The 19,705-nt window shown below is 33.8% G+C and overlaps 2 protein-coding genes and 1 long non-coding RNA gene across 3 annotated transcripts; 2 read left to right on the top strand and 1 right to left on the bottom strand.

The window, feature by feature from the left end:
* Positions 1 to 60: 60 nt before the first annotated feature.
* Positions 61 to 1,187, bottom strand: LOC105153020 (mitochondrial import inner membrane translocase subunit TIM14). Its single transcript, XM_011067630.2, has 3 exons — positions 1,057 to 1,187; positions 519 to 641; positions 61 to 423 (listed from the first exon to the last, which is right to left on the bottom strand). The coding sequence occupies exons 1-3, from the start codon at positions 1,177 to 1,179 to the stop codon at positions 211 to 213; spliced, it is 459 nt and encodes a 152-aa protein (XP_011065932.2). The 5' UTR covers positions 1,180 to 1,187; the 3' UTR covers positions 61 to 210.
* A 104-nt stretch (positions 1,188 to 1,291) lies between these two features.
* Positions 1,292 to 7,555, top strand: LOC147910191 (uncharacterized). Its single transcript, XR_015544615.1, has 2 exons — positions 1,292 to 7,091; positions 7,177 to 7,555. It is a non-coding gene; the product is annotated as an uncharacterized LOC147910191 (long non-coding RNA).
* A 3,292-nt stretch (positions 7,556 to 10,847) lies between these two features.
* On the top strand, positions 10,848 to 16,639 carry LOC105153314 (protein HEXIM1). The gene is made up of 2 exons (XM_011068075.2): positions 10,848 to 11,434; positions 14,852 to 16,639. Exons 1-2 carry the CDS (start codon positions 11,240 to 11,242, stop codon positions 15,863 to 15,865), a joined length of 1,209 nt encoding a protein of 402 aa, XP_011066377.2. The 5' UTR covers positions 10,848 to 11,239; the 3' UTR covers positions 15,866 to 16,639.
* Positions 16,640 to 19,705: the final 3,066 nt, after the last annotated feature.

The following is a 19,705-nucleotide window of genomic DNA, read 5'->3' as shown; positions in this document are numbered from 1 at the left end:
TCTTGAGAACTTAGAACTAGCTGATGAAGGTATTAAAAAAAGATTAATCGTTCTAAAATATACAGCTCCAAAAATATATTATAATAGTAAATAATACGTAAAGTTAAATTAAAACTATGTACATCAAAATTTTGTTCCTAAATACATTATATATATATATATATATATATATATATATATATATATATATTACATTATGCTATATTTTCATTATTTCTCAAGTAAATCCTTTGCCTCGTTAATTTTTGCGGCGATATATGGAGAACCACCACGATCTGGATGATTCACAGCCATTACTTTTTTAAATTGTTCCTTTACTTTGCTTTTATTAGCTGTAGGTGACACACCCAAGATCAAACTGGCTTCCCGCCTGGTCATCCTCTGCTCAAAACCACCTTTGTAATATTTGCTATTCGCTAGTGACTACAAATATTAAGAAAGATCAGTATACATTTATTTGCATGTCTTTTGCAATTATAAGAAAGCTGCTAAGGAAAAAATAGAGTAGTAATTTTTACCTGGGAATCTAGCTTTTTCATGGTTTCTGCCATCCTCTGTGATAAATTCGGCATTCTCCTAAGCAAATAACGACCGGCAAACCCAACAGCCGCCAGGCCAACACCTGCTGCCACAATTGTGCTCTGGGAAACAATTTCTTGGTTTTGTCAAACATTTTAAACTCAGCATTCTAAATATAATATGCCTTGCCAAAAGCGAAAGTAGATATATGTCATAAAAAGACTGAAAGAGACGAACAGTATTATCGAGGAAACTTAACCTATATCACAATCTTATATATTACTTAATTATAGCACTGAATGTCTTATATGAACTTATACTCTGCGAAATTCTCATCATTTTATGATAATAATATTATATATTTATAAAAAGATGACGAAAAAGTGACGAAATATTTCTGAAATAACTTTGGCACTGCATTTATTTACATGCACATTTCTCGAAGGTTTCGACATTAATATACAATTTACGTTCTCTTAACGTAAAAAATACGATCTTTACAGCATTACACACTTTTTAAACAAATTCTATTCTTACCATTTTATTCAGTTTCAAAACAACAGACGCAATTTTGTACATATACTGGAAAGAAATAATTTTAGCATGATCACATAACCAGCTACGATTGCTCCATCTATGCTGTTTTTGAACACTGTTCATTATTCGTGATAAAATCATTATCCTATATTATCATTCGTACATATTATCGTTTGTACATACACATTATGTACAATTATTACACATTCGCAAATTTTTGAATATATATTTTTTCCTTTTAATTATATTTTTATGCTTTTCGTCCGTTTTTTTCGTTATCAAAGCAGAATATACAATTATTGCATTCTGAATATGTAAAGTGTAGTCAGAGCACGACTTTTGTTTTTACAACTATAAATATATACACTCTTTATACAAGTGAAAGACGTATATATTTGATATTTAGCGAAAGATATACATATTTGATATTTAGAAAAATAGATCTGGGCAATCCAGTGCAGTGAGAAACGAATTAAACAAATTTTAACTGTACTTTTTATATCTTCTTACATTAAAAAAATTCAAGTAGAAACAAGATATCTCCTACTTCGTTTAAAGAGAAGAGGGGAAGAGGGAACAAAACAAGTGTGAAGAACTACTGTGGTTAGAAACGGTCAAACGTCTTCGGAAACGAGTCGAACATTTTTTTCAAATATACATGTATGAAATCACATAGAGAGATGGTAAACACGAGTTTTGTCGCGAAGACGCGATCGACCGCTGGTTTCAGAGTCTGCTTGATAACGGAAGACCAATACGGAAGGCTTATGGCTCTTTGTAACCGAGCTTTCCGCTCTCGTCTCTCCCATTCTATCCCCCTTTCCCTGACGTCCAACTATTTACTTCGTTTTAAGCGTAAGAGAAGTACAAACTTGTAGAGGGGCACGACATAGCCACGACGAACGGATCGTATTCCTAGTGGGGAGCCGACTGTTCCAGTCATCTTCTGATCATGGGGTCTCTAAGCTTAGTACACCGAGTATACACAGCTACAAAAGACCGCAGGCTACCATGCGGTTGTTGCATTTGTATGCGTGTATATATAAAGTCTATTCTATAATTACGTGAGCGTAAGTGGTTGTAAAAATCAATCAACCACACTCGAATTTGAGGAGAATACAGTGATTGATCAATTTTTACGACTACAACGACCTACAATTATACGCATTTACGCAATTTTAGAATATACTTTACAAAGCTGGCGTGTAACTGCTGTATGACAAACAAAAAATCTTATAAGCAGGAAGACATCCTTTATAGAAATTTAAGTACTGCTAACAATACTTTTAATGCTCAAAATAAGTGAATAATTGGCCAGTATTGATATTCTATGAGGGACAAGCAGTAAACAAATCGATATTTTGTATTTGCTACAGCTTACCGTGATTGCGAACAATTTGCACTACTTAGATCTGATTACACCAACGTTACTTTGACTTTAAGCAAAGCTTAAAATCTCTCTGTCTCTGTCTCTCTTTCGCTTTAAAATGAGACAGAGAGTTTGAAGTCTTGCTTAAGTCAAAGTAACATCGATTCTACCGGGTCTTATTGCTTAAAGGTGCGCATGATGCATCATTTTATCCTTGTTCATCAAATATTAAAGAAAGATAAAAATACATCGTGCGCATGTTTACATATGTTTGAAACGGGACGCAACCCAGTCTTTTTATGTGCCATATGATCTTTACGAAACGCACGAAAATACCTGAAAATCGCACATTTGTGCGCGCATATAAATATCAACTATTGTCATGTGAGACCCGACGATCGTCAAAAATCAAAGACTTTCGAATATCGGCGCGACTTGCACGCGAACCTCCTCAGCTGCGTGGACCATTGCGAGATTCTTTCTAAGCGCTGCCCGGTGCGTGTCGTGTATGCCATCACATGTGAATCGATTCGCGCCTGGAGAATTTTCTATCAAGGCTCTTGTTTGGCCCCTATTTTATATAACTCATCTTAATTGTATAGCGTCGGTATTATATCTCGTTACACTGTTATTGCGCAGCGTTTTTAGGTTTTTATTTTATGCATGAAATCTGGCGTAACGGTAACGACACTGTCGTTAAAGAGTTACAGACGTTACAGAATATTATAGAATGGAGGCCGTTGTCATGGCAGTGCGAGAGACCCGGGAAACATTAGGGGCTGCACACAATGGAGGAAATATTACAACGGAGGAGTAATATATTAAGATTTCAACCTATAAGAAACTGGTTACACCGGAATACATGATTCCTGATAGGCTGGAATGTTAATACTTATTCGTATTCCTAATATTTCCTCTATTGTGCACAGAGCCTTAAACTAGGTTCGTCATAGCGTATGACGCGATAACGTGGGGACATGATAGTAGATCTTCCCGCGATCTCGGGGGACCATTTCGATGGTACTATCATCAATATAGATATATTGTTTCTCTCTGACTCGACTCGACTCGGTCGCACGCCAAGCCAAGCGTTGATCAACGCTAGTCCTAGTTAACTCAATCTTTCTACCTCCCCTTCCCGCTCTCCCTGCCTATATATGTATATCGCAAAATGAGACCGATATAACTTCGGTAGAAGTTGAGATACGATAAGCAATGAATGAGAAAATAACTCGTATGTTTATTCGCACTTCGCATTGGCACGAGATATTTTTATTGGCCCGATTAAAAATTACATTGATATCAGTCTATCTCTTTCTGGCCCGCAGTGAATTCCACGTGAAACAAAAAAAGAGGACGGATCGCTAGCCTAGAATAGAAGCCCTGTAGAATAAATTTCAGATCTGCCTCTCGGCGACCGTTGAGGCAAGGTGTTGTAACAAAGTGATTCGATTTTCTTCCGCCGTGACTCTTTTTCACAGATCCTTCCATATCTAAATAAGACGCACAAATGTGATCTGTAGAGCATTGTAAACCACTTATTCCGTCGAAACTCGCATGCGCGCTGTCGACATGGTGCCCACCTATATATATATATATATATACATATATATATATATATGCATTATATGTAAGTGTATCGCATTTGCGTCGTCAAGCAACACACGTATATACACGCATACATCGAGAGAACGAAAAGTAGGTTCCGAGTGAAGATAGCGCATAGAACAGGCGCACACGGACGAACCGGCGTGAATGTATGCGAATTATGATTGTACGCGGCGAAGGATGACGACTTCAAGCTATGGCACACGCAATTTGACATATTAGACGATGTGCTTAAGGCTGAAATCAAATTACGTATTGAAGAATGAGATTAAAGATTAAAGGTTGAAATTTCATCAATGAGGATAAAGAAGTTTTGACTCTTTCTGATTGATCTGACTTCAATCTTTCAATCTTCAATCTCAATTCGTAGTCTGATTCCGGCCTAACGGAATCGTTTAATGCTTTAGGACTTGAGTGTTTATCAAGATGCATATATACATGGGAGATGTTTGCGATATGCCCTGATACGCGCATAAATTCAATGTTAAAGCAGTTAAGGTATGACCCAGCATGTATACTCCACTACTGATAACGGAATACCTGTGGGATACCTGAAATGATAATTCTAACTTATGCACCGTTTCTTCCGTTTGGAACACTCGGAGTGTCATGCTTATCTCAAACAAGAAGTGTCCAAAATCAGATAAGATGTTTTTTGCATCTAAAAGACGATGCAAACACGTCTTATTTCTAAATTTAGACTTTGTATTATTTGGAATGTGTTTACGTATACATTTACATGCAATTAACTTATTTGCTGTTTGACACATCAAAAATATGCTCACATATCATGCTGGAGTGTGCTATACATTTATGTGTATAGGTTAAAATATACATATATGGCGTCGCAAGCGGTAACCAGTTTAAAGAATCGTCGATATAAATTAACCCGTATTTTCACACGCTAAGTTTTCTCTCTCAGTCTCAACGAAGTATGCTTACTGCTGAATCTGTGTGCGGCGGCCTTTAAGGCCACGTCGTAACACATACGAGCGAGCGAGCGAGCGAGAGAGAGAGAAAATGATGTGTGTGTGTGTGTGTCACGCAACGTTTTAATAGTTAGGTTATAGCGGAGATGTGTTCGGATGCGCGAGCTATTATTTTTTTCTGGATAACGCTCGAGCCGAACGTTTTATCGGTCAAAGTTCTTATGTATACAAGTATATATATATACCACGGAGGTGCTTATGTAAATTAATCACGTGGTGCGACGAGGTCTTCGTTTTGTCTTGTAAATACCCGCGCGAGCATACATTTCTGCTCCGCACGTCGAGCATCTCTCACTCTTTTGTTTATCCCTTTCGCGCCGTCGCCGGTGATAGCGACATAGCGTGGCAACGTGCGCGCGAGTGAGAGTGAAGTTAGTTAAGTACCTCCTCGTGTGTTCACGTGTTGTCCCTTTCTTCCCCTCCCCCCCCCCCTCTCTATCCCTCCTTCCGTTTGCCGTTCCCCCTCTGTTCCTCTTCGTCCCGCGTGAGGAATGGCATCTGCGCGTTTAGAGGCGAAGGAACGAAAACAAAAGAAAAAGGAAAAAAAAATCGAAAAGGGAATAAAAGAAAACAAGCTGGGACATACTCTCCCACATAGAGTGAACTCTCCGTATTTATAGTTCTCCGTACGTTCACGTACATTGCACTCGTGGCGGATTGCGTGTCGGCGGTACGTAAGGTGCGTACGTGCGTGCGCGCATAGTGCGTGCGCGCGCGCGCACACGCGAAATCTTGCGAATCGTGTAACGGGGTCTACGTAATGCTCGCACGCATCGTTATCGTTACGTTCGTACGCTAAAATAAACGAATGTGCGTACTCACGACGAGAAGAGAGAGAGAAAGAAAGGGAGAGGGGAGGGGGGGGGACGAGGAAGAGAGAAAAAGAGACTTGCTACGTGCATCGTCGTGGGGACCACGACATTACTCTTACTCCTGTCTCCTGCCGCGCTCAACGAGGCTTTTGCGATTTAGCTTTCTTATCTCTTCTTCGAGGATTACTCAAACTTTATCTTTTTGTCTTTTTTTTTCTCCCCTCGCGGTCTCCGTTATTTCAGCATCGTGGCGTGTTAGCGATATTTGTGTTTGCCTTTAATTAAGCAACGTCGTCGACAATAATAACAATCGGCAAATTAATATAAATCGCATCGCTTAATTGGAGAAAGTACTTCGTATTTGTTATAGTGTTGCGAGAGAGAAAGAAAGAGAGAGAGATATTGATCTTTATTAGCTTCAATAGCTACAATGTGATACAATCTAATATAATGCCTATTTATTAATTATCCAAATCCAGACTTCTACTCGTATTCATAGTCAGGTCTTATATTTAAGTCTTCCTTAAATTTATCTTTAGATACTCTACGAATTTCATTGGCTGCTGAGCATCTAAAGATAAATTGAAGGAAACCTTAAGTACAAGGTCTAATTATGAATACGGGTATTAAAGATTTCATACATCTATATTACATTATCCCTTCTCATATATACAGGTATATACGAAAGGCCCCCAATTTCGATCTTTTTCCCCAAATAGTTAACATGTGCTGCAAAATTTAAATTTCTATCTATAATGACATACACCTAAGTTCTTAACTTCACTAACCACTTCTAATGTTGTATTCTCTAGTTTTACTTTTATATTGCTTTCCAATATTTTTTTTCTAATGCCTTTAACAAGCATAACTTTGGTTTTATTCACATTTAATTTCAGTCTATTATTTTTCATTCCTCAATTTTTTGTATCTGTATATTGAGAGAGGGGGAGGGGGAGGGGGGAGAGAGAGAGAGAGAGAGAGAGAGAGAGAGAGACTGTGGCTGCAGTCGTATCCTCGTACTGTAATTTGCAGCTGTTATTCTCGACAAATGATTTCATTTTTTTTTGTCCAAGAGGATCTACGTTGGTCTACGGAGGATAGTGAGTGCAACGACCCTCCGGTGTGAAATTGCATTTTGTAATGAAAGGATGTGTGTTCGCTCGCCCGCTGGCTTGTTGCGAAAGTACGTTTTCCTCTTGATCCGATCACGATCACAATGTGATCGGGTAACACGACACGGAGAGTCAATTAACTTAAGTAAGTGCGCAACTATGCGTGCAATGCGCACTTCTATTTAAACGAACGATTTTGCTTGCAAGTGAACACATTCTTTTATCCTCAGGACCTCAGCTTGCAGAGCCCGATCGAGTATCATAACTATTTTATTTAGCACACAAGAGACGAAGATGTCTCGAGCCCAGATTATTGTTTAGTGGTTTACGTAATAGCAGCACGTAATTTTATAAACAGCATTTTCGCTTACATAATTATGGAGGAGAATATTTTATCTTCTATCCCCCTCCTCTCTCTCTCTCTCTCTCTCTCTCTCTCTCTCTCTCGTTCTCTCTTTTAAATCTTCTTAAAATTTCTTAATTTTTATTTTATTTTTTCTTTCTATTATTTTTTCTTTATTATTTTCCTTTTTTGTTTATACACTGAAAAAACTAAATTTTAATAAATATTTGTTGAATAGTTCTGAATAAATCTTTACTAAATATAAACTCTACATTTATTTGACACAACCACAAAAACCATTAATGTGATTTTACTATTTTTTTATTGAGTAAACAGTTATTTGTTATAAATAAATTTTTACTTAATATTATTTTAAGAAATGTGTACTGAAATTTTGTTCAGTAACTTGTTTTTTTATACATATTAAAAACTACTAAAAAACATTTATTTATCTATCTCTCTTTTTCTCTGTCCTCTTTTTTCTTTCTTTTAACCGAAGAATAATTTGTTTCATATGTATGTATTAATCTATTACATAATTATTAATTATGACACATTAATTATTACGTCGCGACGCTATAGAGCATTAAATTATTATACAAAATCCTTATTCATTTAATTAATTGCAGATAATTAATATAATCCTTTTAAGTAATCTAAAATCATCTTTTCGCTTTTTACATTATCCCATAATTCCTTTGTTAATTTCTTCTATTAGCAAATTGATTGAATATTACTACAATAGTTTTCCATATTACCTGAATATGTATACTTGCATTACTTTAAAATGCAAACGACATAAGTACAGATTGAAAAACAGATGAATTGTTTACGTTGCCATACGCGAGGAAACTATTTTTTACGATCATGAATATTTTACTGATTGGAGATTGTCGTCGAATAAAAATATCTTTTCGCGTTTGTGTGCAAGGACGATGAGGCAATGCGCACTTACACCTTTCTCGACCATACGGACGATGTTATACACTTAATAAGATTTTAGTAAACTCGCAGATTGAGAAACTAAAAATAATTCGTGCTACAAGAGACATTTTTTAATCTCTTTTGAAACCGATTGCTCATCGATTGTTGATTAACTTGGATTTCGACACTGCAGATATCCGGAGACTTTAATCGAATTTGTCAAAAGCAGCAAATTTTACAAAATCTCAGCTGCAAATTTTGTTGACAAAACCCTAGCGTGAATATAATACGATTTCAGATATTTTACAATTATTTGTCATCATTTTGACGTGAAAATAATGTTAAAGATGATTTTTACATAAAAAAAACAAATAGCTTGCTATCTGGGATTTTAATATAAGGCCTGTCCTTTTTACTTGAACTTCTCATTTATCTTTTCTCTTTTCTTGTCTGTGAAAGAAAACGAAGAAAGATGAACCGTGCGAGCGAGCGAGAGAGAGAGAAAGAAAGAGAGAGAGAGAGAGAGAGAGAGAGAGAGAGAGAGAGAGAGAGAGAGAGAGAGAGAGAGACGTTGAACTGAAAAGAACAGACCTACGGCAGTTTGATTGCAGAGAAACCGAGTTGAATCTACCATTTCGTAATCAAACCATTTAAACACGATTTACGGTCCTTTAAATAATTACGAAATGACTAAACGTTTGCTCGGCTTCTGCTGGCTGTTATCAGATTATGTCAGCAGGCTAGCAAAACCCAAGCTGTATTAATGCGGATGTGTGGTTGATGCCGATCAGCTGCTCGCGCGATCTACTAACACATTGTTAACATTTTATTTATTGGGTCATCTAAAAAATATCCGCGGTTTTTTGTCACTAGATGTGTGTTGATGGTCATATATCTAGTAACAAAGTACCGCGAATACTTTTTAGATGACCCAATATTAGGAATCTTTATTTTTTACTATCTTCCATAATGCAATTTCTACTTTCATACTCTAACGAAAATAAAGGTTAAAGCGTATAATCCGAATACAAGGCAAGATTAGCGGAATGTAAACGAAATTTCTATAGGAAGCGAAAATTCGAACATTCGAAATAGAGTGGCCAATCATCTCGAATTTATGGGACATTTCGATTTTTAATTTCTAGATCCTGAAATATAGTATCCTGAAAAAAATCTAGGCATATCATGTCTTGATTTATCACATAACATAAATTAACATAAAATTTATTAATATATTAATATATTAATTTCACAATATATGTGTGTGGTTACCTAAAAATTAAAAATTACCAAGAAATTTATAAATGAATTTTATTGATGAATCTCTCGGTAACCTTTACTCTTACTAATAACGTAACTCCTTAGAGAGCTTCAAATAGAACTTAATTGTTAACGAGTAAATACAAAGCTTGCTTGATTGATCCACAAACGGTTTACTAATAATGATTTACCAATGGTTTAACTCTTTCTCTCTCTCTCTCTCTCTCTCTCTCTCTCTCTCTCTCTCTATATATATATATATATATATATATATATATATATATATATATACATATATATAAGATTTTTTTATAAAAAAATACCTTAAAATAATTAACCAAATTAATCAATTAACTATTTTATATTTAATTAAATTTTATATTTAAGTATTTTTATAATACAACGTATTTTATATTTAATTTTTTTTATTTATTTTATTAATTTTTTAAATTTATTTTTTTATTTATTTTATATTTAATTTAATTTTATATTTAAGGTATTTTTATAATACAACGTATAAAAAAATCTTTTTTTTTGTTATATTCCGATATCTCAAAATTAACATATCAAATTGGCTGATCAAGAGTTGGCCATTCTAATTCGAAACATAAACAAGCATTTTAAGAGGAAAAATTCTTTAATATTCTGAAATCCTATTTTTTGTTTACGCTTCTGCCTCTCTTTCTTTTGGTTTTATATTATGTACACTAATCTTTTACATATAAACTGTAGTACGCTTTACAAAAAACATCATTTTTATATCATGTTCTTGATGTTCTGATGATATCATGAATAAAAATGCTGTTGGTAAGCTATTTTTGATGTCGCGATGATACACATATATTATAAAAACACATATATTAATGTTTCCGTGATTAAAGCCTAGCAATGTAAGATTAATTTTAATCTCGATTTAACTTATATTGTTTATCAATTTTTTAATTTAAAAAATTAGGAAAAGATAAAGAGAAAATTGAACCGAAATTGAAAGAAATCTTATATATGATGAAATCGAGCCTAATTCGTTCTACTTGGGTACGCTCTGACCTTTCTTTTCGTCAGGATAATAAAAATACAACAGGTATTATTGGAAAGGTGTGAGGACGGTTACGAATGGTCAATACAATTATGGAACTAAAAGGATAGTTTCACAGACCCATTAACACCAGCAGAAAAATACAATAGAACAATGAAATGATTTATGGACCAGTCGCGTGGAGTACTCCCTTATGAAATCATTCATTCTTATACATTATGTACCTAGCGTAGTTACGTACCATAAACCGCTATCGCGATCATTAATAATTACAGAAGTCACGTATACGAATTACATCAATTATATACTAGGGTACATACAACATCATGGGTAAAATAGCGGGTTGTATACTTGTATTCAAGCATTCGCAGCTGTAGCGCAGCGCGATCCAGCGGGATCGAAGCAACATGCGCGATTCGGAAGAACGCCGAACGGAACAACCGCACCGCGTTGCGCGGCGCGACGCGGCGCGATCAGCGATGGCGCAAGAGTGAAGAGAGGGCCGCTGCCGCGATAGTCGGGGTAGGGACGGTAACGTCAGCATGTCGCGCCTTGCTATCGTATGTAGAATCACGGGCGAATCAAACATGGCGATTCAGTCGCTGTTTACGGTACGAGCATACGGTTACTAGTGCCGTGGGAGGTGGTGCCAGTACGCGAGAGTGACTCTTCGATGGTAGTACGTGATCGTGCCATCGCGTATTAACGGATTCCAGTACATATCGTGGGTATGGAGCTGTACGGGATGGAAACGCCGACGAAGAAAGCGTCGGGCGACACCGATGATGGAGTACACGACGCGAAGCCGAAGGGCGTAGAAGCTGAGCCAACGCCTGCGACGTCATCGCCTCCGCGAGTGGAGCGAGTACCGCGATCTGCCGGCGAGAACACGGAACGGAATCTCGATTGCTCCAATGGAAGGAATGTAAGGCCCGGTCGATCAATAAGTGAAGATAATAATATGAATATTTTTAAAATACCTCTTTTATTCGCTGGTATTACTTAAAATCAATTATTTATTCAAGTTTGTATGATTATTGAAATTTAAATGATTAAAAATTAACTCGATTTTAAAATTTGTTAAATATTATTTAGCTTATATGTGTATATCACGCTCATTTGCTATAATAATGGACGTTCAACGGATTCAACAATTGAGTGAACGCTCACTGCTATTGGTGTATTCTTCTAGATCTCTAAACGTCTGATTGAATGATTTGAAAGAATACTAATATTCAGCAGACTCGACAGTTGAGTGAACGCTCGCTATTATTCGTTTAGATCATCCAATCAGAATTGTAGATGTAGAAGAATACATCAATAGCAGTGAGCGCTCATTTATATTTTAACATATTCCAGAGATTTTAAAATATAGATCAATCAGAAAGAACTCACTGAGCGCACTTATTTGTATTCAGCAGAGAAAACTGATCAGTGATTAGATAGTGACATTTACATGGCATCCTTAATCGGGTTTAATAACATCCAGTTATGAAACTGGCCAATCGCAGTCGTTCCATTCTTTTGAGGAATAGCTATGATTGGCCAATTTCATAACTATGGATGTTATTAAATCCGATTAAGCGTGCCATGTAAATATAGTCAGTGAGACTTATATTTCGTAGTCCTTCCTTATTTTAAGGGTAAAGGAAGTCTCCATGAAGGATTCCTCGATTCTTCAAGGTCTCCTTGTTTCATAAACTGATCTCAAGTCTGACTTTCCGAAGGAAGAAATATATTTTAGAGATTTTAATAATCTACTGAAGGCAGCATGTCATAATACAGAGTGTCCGGAAATAATCGCCAAATATTTCATGGGCAGATAGAGAGGACTAAACTGAGTCGAAAAGTCCTGTACCATTTTGTAATTTTCGCAATATATAGTTAACAAGATATTAATTACTAAAAATTGCCAAATATTGGTCTTGAATAATTTTTTACTCAAATACTACCAACTTTATAGAAAAGTTGCAAGAGACAAAAATCATTTATTTTCTTCTCATAAAGTTCTAAGAATTTTTTCAGAATTTTTTATCAACTTTTTAGTACTGCATTTTTTTTTTTTTATCAATATGAGAAAATACGGTATTAAAAAATCTCAGTTTAGTCCTCTCTACCTGCCCAAGAAATATTTGGTGATTATTTCCAGACACCCTGTATATAAGATTTGTTCGCGTCGCATGTTCCAACACGTTCCAATATTCTCCCACCATAGCTCTTATTTACTCCAACTTGATAGAGTGAGTAAGAGCTATGGTAGAATGTTGGAGCATGTTGGAACTTACGACGCGAACAAACCTATAATATATGCAAACCTAATATCGTGAATTACGAATAATAAAGATTATAAAGGCATTGTTGATTAAATAAAATCGTCATTAAGCATTTTGCAACAATAATGGACAAAAATAAAACTAATAGCGAATTCGATTGGACGTACTAAGTGCGCACTGATGCACATCAAAACTGCCGTATAAAATAACGTAAATATATGTTTATAAATAAACATAAAAATCAATTAAATCGTGAAATACTCAATACATTTTATTGCACTATTAGGTAAAATATGTATTTCATAATTCGAGATATTTGCATTTTATTTTTATACTAAAATTAAATCATTGTACAACGGCTTTAATATGCATCAGTGCTTCCAGTCGAATTCGCCATAATGCTTATTATATGAAGGAGAAAATGCTTTTGGCATAATTTATTTCCGAAAAAAAAGCTATCGGAAATAATTATTGATGCGACAGAGATCTAAATTAAAAACTATCAAAAGTAAAAAGACTAATACAAAATTTGGAGGTTTGCTTGGTTTGCTTGAAAACTGCACTTCCTCAAGGGAACGTTTCATAACTTCCCTTGAGAAAAGGAAACTAATAAGGCTTCTTATTTGGTCAAGGAAAGTTTATGAAACGTGAAATGAGGAACAAGGAATCCTCATTCCTCAAGGAAGGACTATGAATACGGATATTTTAAGCTCGATTGCACCAATGTTATTTTGACTTTAAGCGAAACTTAAAACTCTGTCTCGTTTTAAAGCGAAAAAGAAACAGAGAGAATTTTAAGCCTCATTTAAAATCAAAGTAACGCTGATGCAATCAGGCCTTAGCGATTCTTTAATATAATTGGCCACATTCAGCACAATATTTATTTTGCAACTATTGGATTTTCTTCACTGAGATAGAATTATTTTTCTAAATATGAAAGTTTAATCCAATCGGGAAAGTTTAATCCAAAAAATTTTCAACAATTGTAAAACAAATTTCACGTTAAACGTGGCCATTGGTTCCTTCTCTTAGATCTGGCGAAGAACCAATCATATTATGAAATCACTAAGCGCTCACTGATTACTTTTCTCTACTGAACGCACAGCCGTTGATTCAAAACACTTAAACTCATTATCTGAAAAAATTTATTATTTTTTGAGTTGTTTATTATTATGTAGCCACTGATACACACGCACGCACACACGCACACGCACACACAGGGTCGTTGAGCCAACTTTTTACCTTAAGAGAAAATTATCGACTTTATATCTAATTGAATTATGACGTGGCAGTCAATTATTTTCTTATAGAGTAAAAAGTTGGTTCAACAACTCTGATATCACCCTGTATATAATATTGCAAAATGTTGCAGTACTGCAATATTAAAACATTCTATACGTTTATATATACATGTATATATAAACTTATACTTACATCTTAATAATATTTGATTTTATCATTTTTATTTTGATTTAATATTCAATTTAAAATTTCTCTTTTATTATTATTAATGTTTAATTATCTATTCAAATAATAATTATGCAGTTAAAAAATCGTAATTGTACAGTAATGTAATATTATTACATTGTAAATATTTTTGTTTATTTATGAAATATTGGTGTAATAACAAAAAAAGATGTTGAATTTGATGCTGCAATATAAGCTAATAATTATTTAGATATTAATTCTATCGGAGATAAAAGAATTTGCCGACAGTTGATAATATCGATGCTCTTCAATTACCTTCGAGTCCCTTGGAATGTCTTATAAGCTAAAGTTTTTGCATGATTCATCTTTCTTCCCTTTCTCTCCATGTTGAAAAGAAAAAGAGAAAAGATGAACCGTGCAAGAAATTCAGCTAAAAAGAACAGACCGTAAAAATCTATCCACACACACACACACGTGGTTGATCTTTATTTTGATTATTAATATTCGGACTTATGTCTGTAAAAGAGATAATTAGATATAAAATGTAAAATTATTATACACAATTATTAATATTAATATTATGTAAAATTATTATATACAATTATTAATATTATTAATATTATGCTTTTGTTATTTTGCAGTATCCAAAATTACTTATAAACACCTGTGGAAGATTGGAAAGCGGTAGTGGCAGTGGTGATCAAGACGGTGGCCAACACGAGGACGGAACAGACATCGCAGCGAAAAAGAGAAAAACTCGAAGGGGCAAACCCAAGCATAAAAAATTAAAGCCATATTCGAAGCAATTATCTTATCAGCAACAATTGCGGAGCAAGTATATTGGTAGGATTGCTAAAACCAGTAGACAACCACCAGCCTTGTATAATACCACACAATTTCTTATGGCCGATCATAGCGATTTGCCTGATCTCGAGCAAAAATTATCGGAAGCTGCATCACTGGAAGTACCTGCTTTGTTTCCAAAGCCATGGGCACCGTCGCGTACTCGTGATTCGAGTTTCAGTGTAGATTCCGATGAGGATTACTTTTACTCATCTCCAGAGGATGAAGAGGAATTTTTAACAAAAGAATTTTCAACTGCGTACGAAGCTGTTCATGAGGAACGATTAAGCACATTGACAAAAACGGAATTGATACAAGAATATAGGCACTTAGAAGCCAAAATGGATTCGTTAACAAAACGATTACGTAATAAGAGCATTCATCAAATAGAGGAAAGAGATTCGGAAAATAAAAATGTGTCTACTACAGATTCCGAGATAGCGAAGAAATTAAAACTATGTCAACAACGGATCGACGACCTACTACAACAAAATGAACAGCTAAGACGAGAGAACGAAATGTTACGTACTGAAAAGAGATTTCACGCGAGCAGCTCTGAATCTAGTATCGACAGTGAAAGCGACAGCGACAGTTCTAGTAATAGTAATCAAAGTGGATGTAGTTGCTCTCTTTCGAGTTCAGTAACATCTCCTAAGCATACTTATAAATCTAGATTAGATAATATAAGAACAGATAACAAAAGCGATAGCTGCGATACTAGCCAAAGTGGAAGTCCCACAACATCTATAACACCTACTAATTTCTCTAACGGTCACGTAATTCTGAATGAAACCGGTAGTTTACCCACATAAATTTCAAAATTGTTCCTTGGTACGTATTGATATTATGTTCGATATTACAAAATTACCAGGATAAGGCAGGCTGCATTCATTCGATATTCTACAGATTTAAAAGAAGCAGATTCTTCGGTCAATTTTGTTGTCAAACAATATTTGATCTTTCTTCTAATATCTGCTAAATCTTGTTAAGCTATCGTTTCTTCATATCCCGTTTACGATTTCCTGGTCCAATCTTCTTTCTCTTGAGGCTGTATGTACGTACAGTCACATGGATACATATATGTGTAACAATATAAATATAGGATTAATATTCTATAGGAGAACTATTCGTATCTGTTTGTGCTATTTTGTTATCTGCTTGGCAAAATATTTACCATACCTATCATATATTTGCTTCTATCTCCTGTACTTTACTCTAGTATCGTACACATGGAATTTGTATTTTTCAGCCTGATTTTCTTTTTCTTTTTCGCGTACTGCCAATTACAAGAATTATGTTTGCAGTTTGCAAATAAAGGTCTACAGACCATCAACTAACGCAGACCTATGTACATATATGCATGGGTAAAGTGAGAAGCGGATTCTTTTAGATTCATCAGAAGTATTATATGTATAAAATGTAATATTATCAAATGTGATGACCTATATTGTAGGTTAAAAATCTTTGTACAATTGTATAGTTTTTAGACAGTAAGACGAAATGTTAGTTTATGGTCTGAAATTGTAAGATAGGCAAAAGTGTTTTTCGCATTTCCAATTTTTAATAAATTTTATGTTTTGCTCCGACATGTATGTTTTAATTATAAACAATGATGTTTGGGATTAGTCTTTTTGAAGACTTACGCTGTTTTCCCTTATATATTCCTAAAATTTTTCTTTAAAACAGATTCTTTAAAAAATTTGAAATATTTTCTTAATAAAAAAAAGAATAAACTTTTTAAATTGTATGGATTATATATATATATATATATATATATATATATATATATATATATATATATATAGAAACTAATTGTTCTAATTATCATCAGAACGAGAGATCTGAGATCTTTAGTTTTTGTTTCTTTAGAATAGATTTTCATGTCTATATATAATTTAAAAAAATCTATTTCGCTGAAATGGAAATACATACTATAATTTAAAATCTTCATTTAGCACACCTTTAATTTTACTTGATTTTGATAATGCACATGTATAAACTATTAACGGCTGATAAATTTTAAGATATTGATATTATACTTGCAAGTGATATATATTTGCTAACTTATTGTTTATTCTTTTTACTTACGTTTACAATTACGGATCTCCATTCGACTCGCGCTGATTCGCATCTTTAATTGATTGATCAAATTCATCAAACTGCGAATAGTGCGGACATTCGGATGTTATCATCACAATAGCCAATCATGAAACTAATTTATAGATAAGACCGATCTCACCAACTCTAATTAATTTAATTGACCGATTGTTACATTGGAACTGACTATTCGCATTTGCTATTCGATAGAATTGATCAATCACGGTTGATACTTCGATCAACTTCGAATAACTTTCATTAACGATTGGTCCATTGGAATTGACCAATCGCATTTGTCATTTCACTTAACGACAGATGCGATTGGCCAATTCCAAAGGACTAATAGTCGAATAAAGTTAATCAGAATTGATCAAAGTGGCCTTTAAGTTCGTATCAGACTATTGACTCTGTAAGAGCCGATCCGATTGCCGATTAATAATGGACCAATTACAATAAGATTGCTACAATGTGATTGGTCCATTATCGGAATTGAAAGTTGGATCGGCTTGCAGAGTCGGTAGTTTGATACCGGCTTTATACAGGATCTACAATAGCGATCGCAAAATCTTAAAAATATAAAAAAATTAACCAATCAGTAGTAAACTTATCCATAAGACGAGTTTCAGCTGGTTGAAATTCACCTTATTGCGAGGTTATGGATAAGTTTACTGTTATTTCCATTTCTGTTAGATTACGTAATCTAAAGCAGTATCCTGATTGGCTCATCAGTTTAAGTTTACATCTTATTCATACTGTTACGGAATTTTGTGTGCGGCAACCCTTAGGCCCAGTCTCACAATTCCGATTAAATTAATCGGTCAATTAAATTTCAGCAGGGTTGGGTAGTGTTAAGTTAAAAAGATAAAAATTAAATTAAAAAGTTAAAAAATTAATTAATTTTAACTTAACTTAGTTACATTTTAGACTTAACTTTTTAATTTAAAATTAACAAATTGGACTACTATGGCTCAATAAATTTAAATTAAAGGAAGTACGTAAGAAGAGTTACGAGTCAATGAAACAATATTCAATATACGTTTATTGTAACAATGCAAATGTTTCGACCTCCATATCGAGTCATCCTCAGTGTTGTTAATTTATTATATAAACCACCAATTAATTAAATAAACAGGCCGTTAGATATATATTTAAATTTGTGTAACATGTTCCTTTTTTGTTTACTTGATTCTTGTGCAACAAATTATATTCTTGTTATATGAATTGAAAAATGAATATAGATAGATAACACACTCTGTTAATCTAATAATTAATATAACAGTTATTGATTGGTGAATAATTGAAAATTTTATTTACTTTAAATATCTAAGTTATATATCAAATAATTAAAAATTCTGATAAATAATTATATAAGATAAAGAAAGTGCATATCTATCTAAAGTGTGATATATATGAGTCCAGTAGTTAAAACGCAACTATTTTTTTATAATAAGTAACACAGTCAATATAGCAATATGCGATATTTTAAACATTGCTTATAAGTAGAGTTAGACGTTATTATATGTGTTACTAATGAACTTTCAATCTTAAATGACAATAAGGTACTGTACCATGTATCCTGTTTGATAGGAATAGACTAGGAAGATGGGAATAGAAGTAAGAGGGAGATAGGAAATGGGAAACAAAGAGAAACTATGAAAGAGAAAGAGACTGTAGAATGTTTAAATAAGAATCCGATACAGATTCCGTTTCATTTTTCTATTTAAACTTATTTTTTGTTTTTTTATATGGATCATCTCGGAAATCAGTCTTTTATTATCTTCTTATAATAAAAGACTGATTTCCGAGATGATTTATTGTAAGAAGGCTCTTTGTCTAAAATTTTAGACAAAGAGCCAGCCTTTTTACAATAAAAGATTTCCGAGATGATCCATATAAAGAGACAAAAAATAAATTTAAACGGACAAAATAAGACAGAGTCTCTACTTGAATTCTTATTTAAACATTTTACAGTCTCTTTCTCTTCATAATTTCTCTTTATTTGTTTTCCATCTCCTTCTCTCTCTTACTTCTATTCCCACCTTCCTAGTCCTACCAAATAGGATACATGGTACAGATCTTATTGTTATTTAAGTTTGAAAGTTCATTAGTGACATGTATAACTGCTTATAAGTAATGTTTCACTTAAAATCGCATATTGCTATTTATATATTGCTTTGACTGTGTTACTTATTGTAAAAAACAGTTGCATTTTAATCACTGGACTCATATATATTACACTTTAGGTAGATATGCACTTTCTTTATCTTATATAATTATTTATTAGCATTTTTAATTATTTGATATAACTTATTATTTAAAGTGAATAGAATTTTCAATTATTCACCAATCAATAACTAATTGTTATATTATTAATTATTAGATTAACGGAGTGTGTTGTCTATTTATATTCATTTTTCAATTCATATAAGAATATAATTTGTTGCACAAGGATCAAGTAAATATTAGGTGTTGGAATTAATTCGTAGCGTTTTACAAGTGATGGGAAGTACTTTCATTAATGTATTTTTTAATGCTCATGTGAAATAAATAACATT

Source organism: Acromyrmex echinatior, chromosome 3, assembly GCF_024713525.1.
Source record: "Acromyrmex echinatior isolate Ae372 chromosome 3, ASM2471352v2, whole genome shotgun sequence".
NCBI classification, from domain to species: domain Eukaryota; kingdom Metazoa; phylum Arthropoda; class Insecta; order Hymenoptera; family Formicidae; genus Acromyrmex; species Acromyrmex echinatior.
Note: the sequence above shows the minus strand (reverse complement) of the source record. Positions and strands in the feature narration are given on the sequence as shown.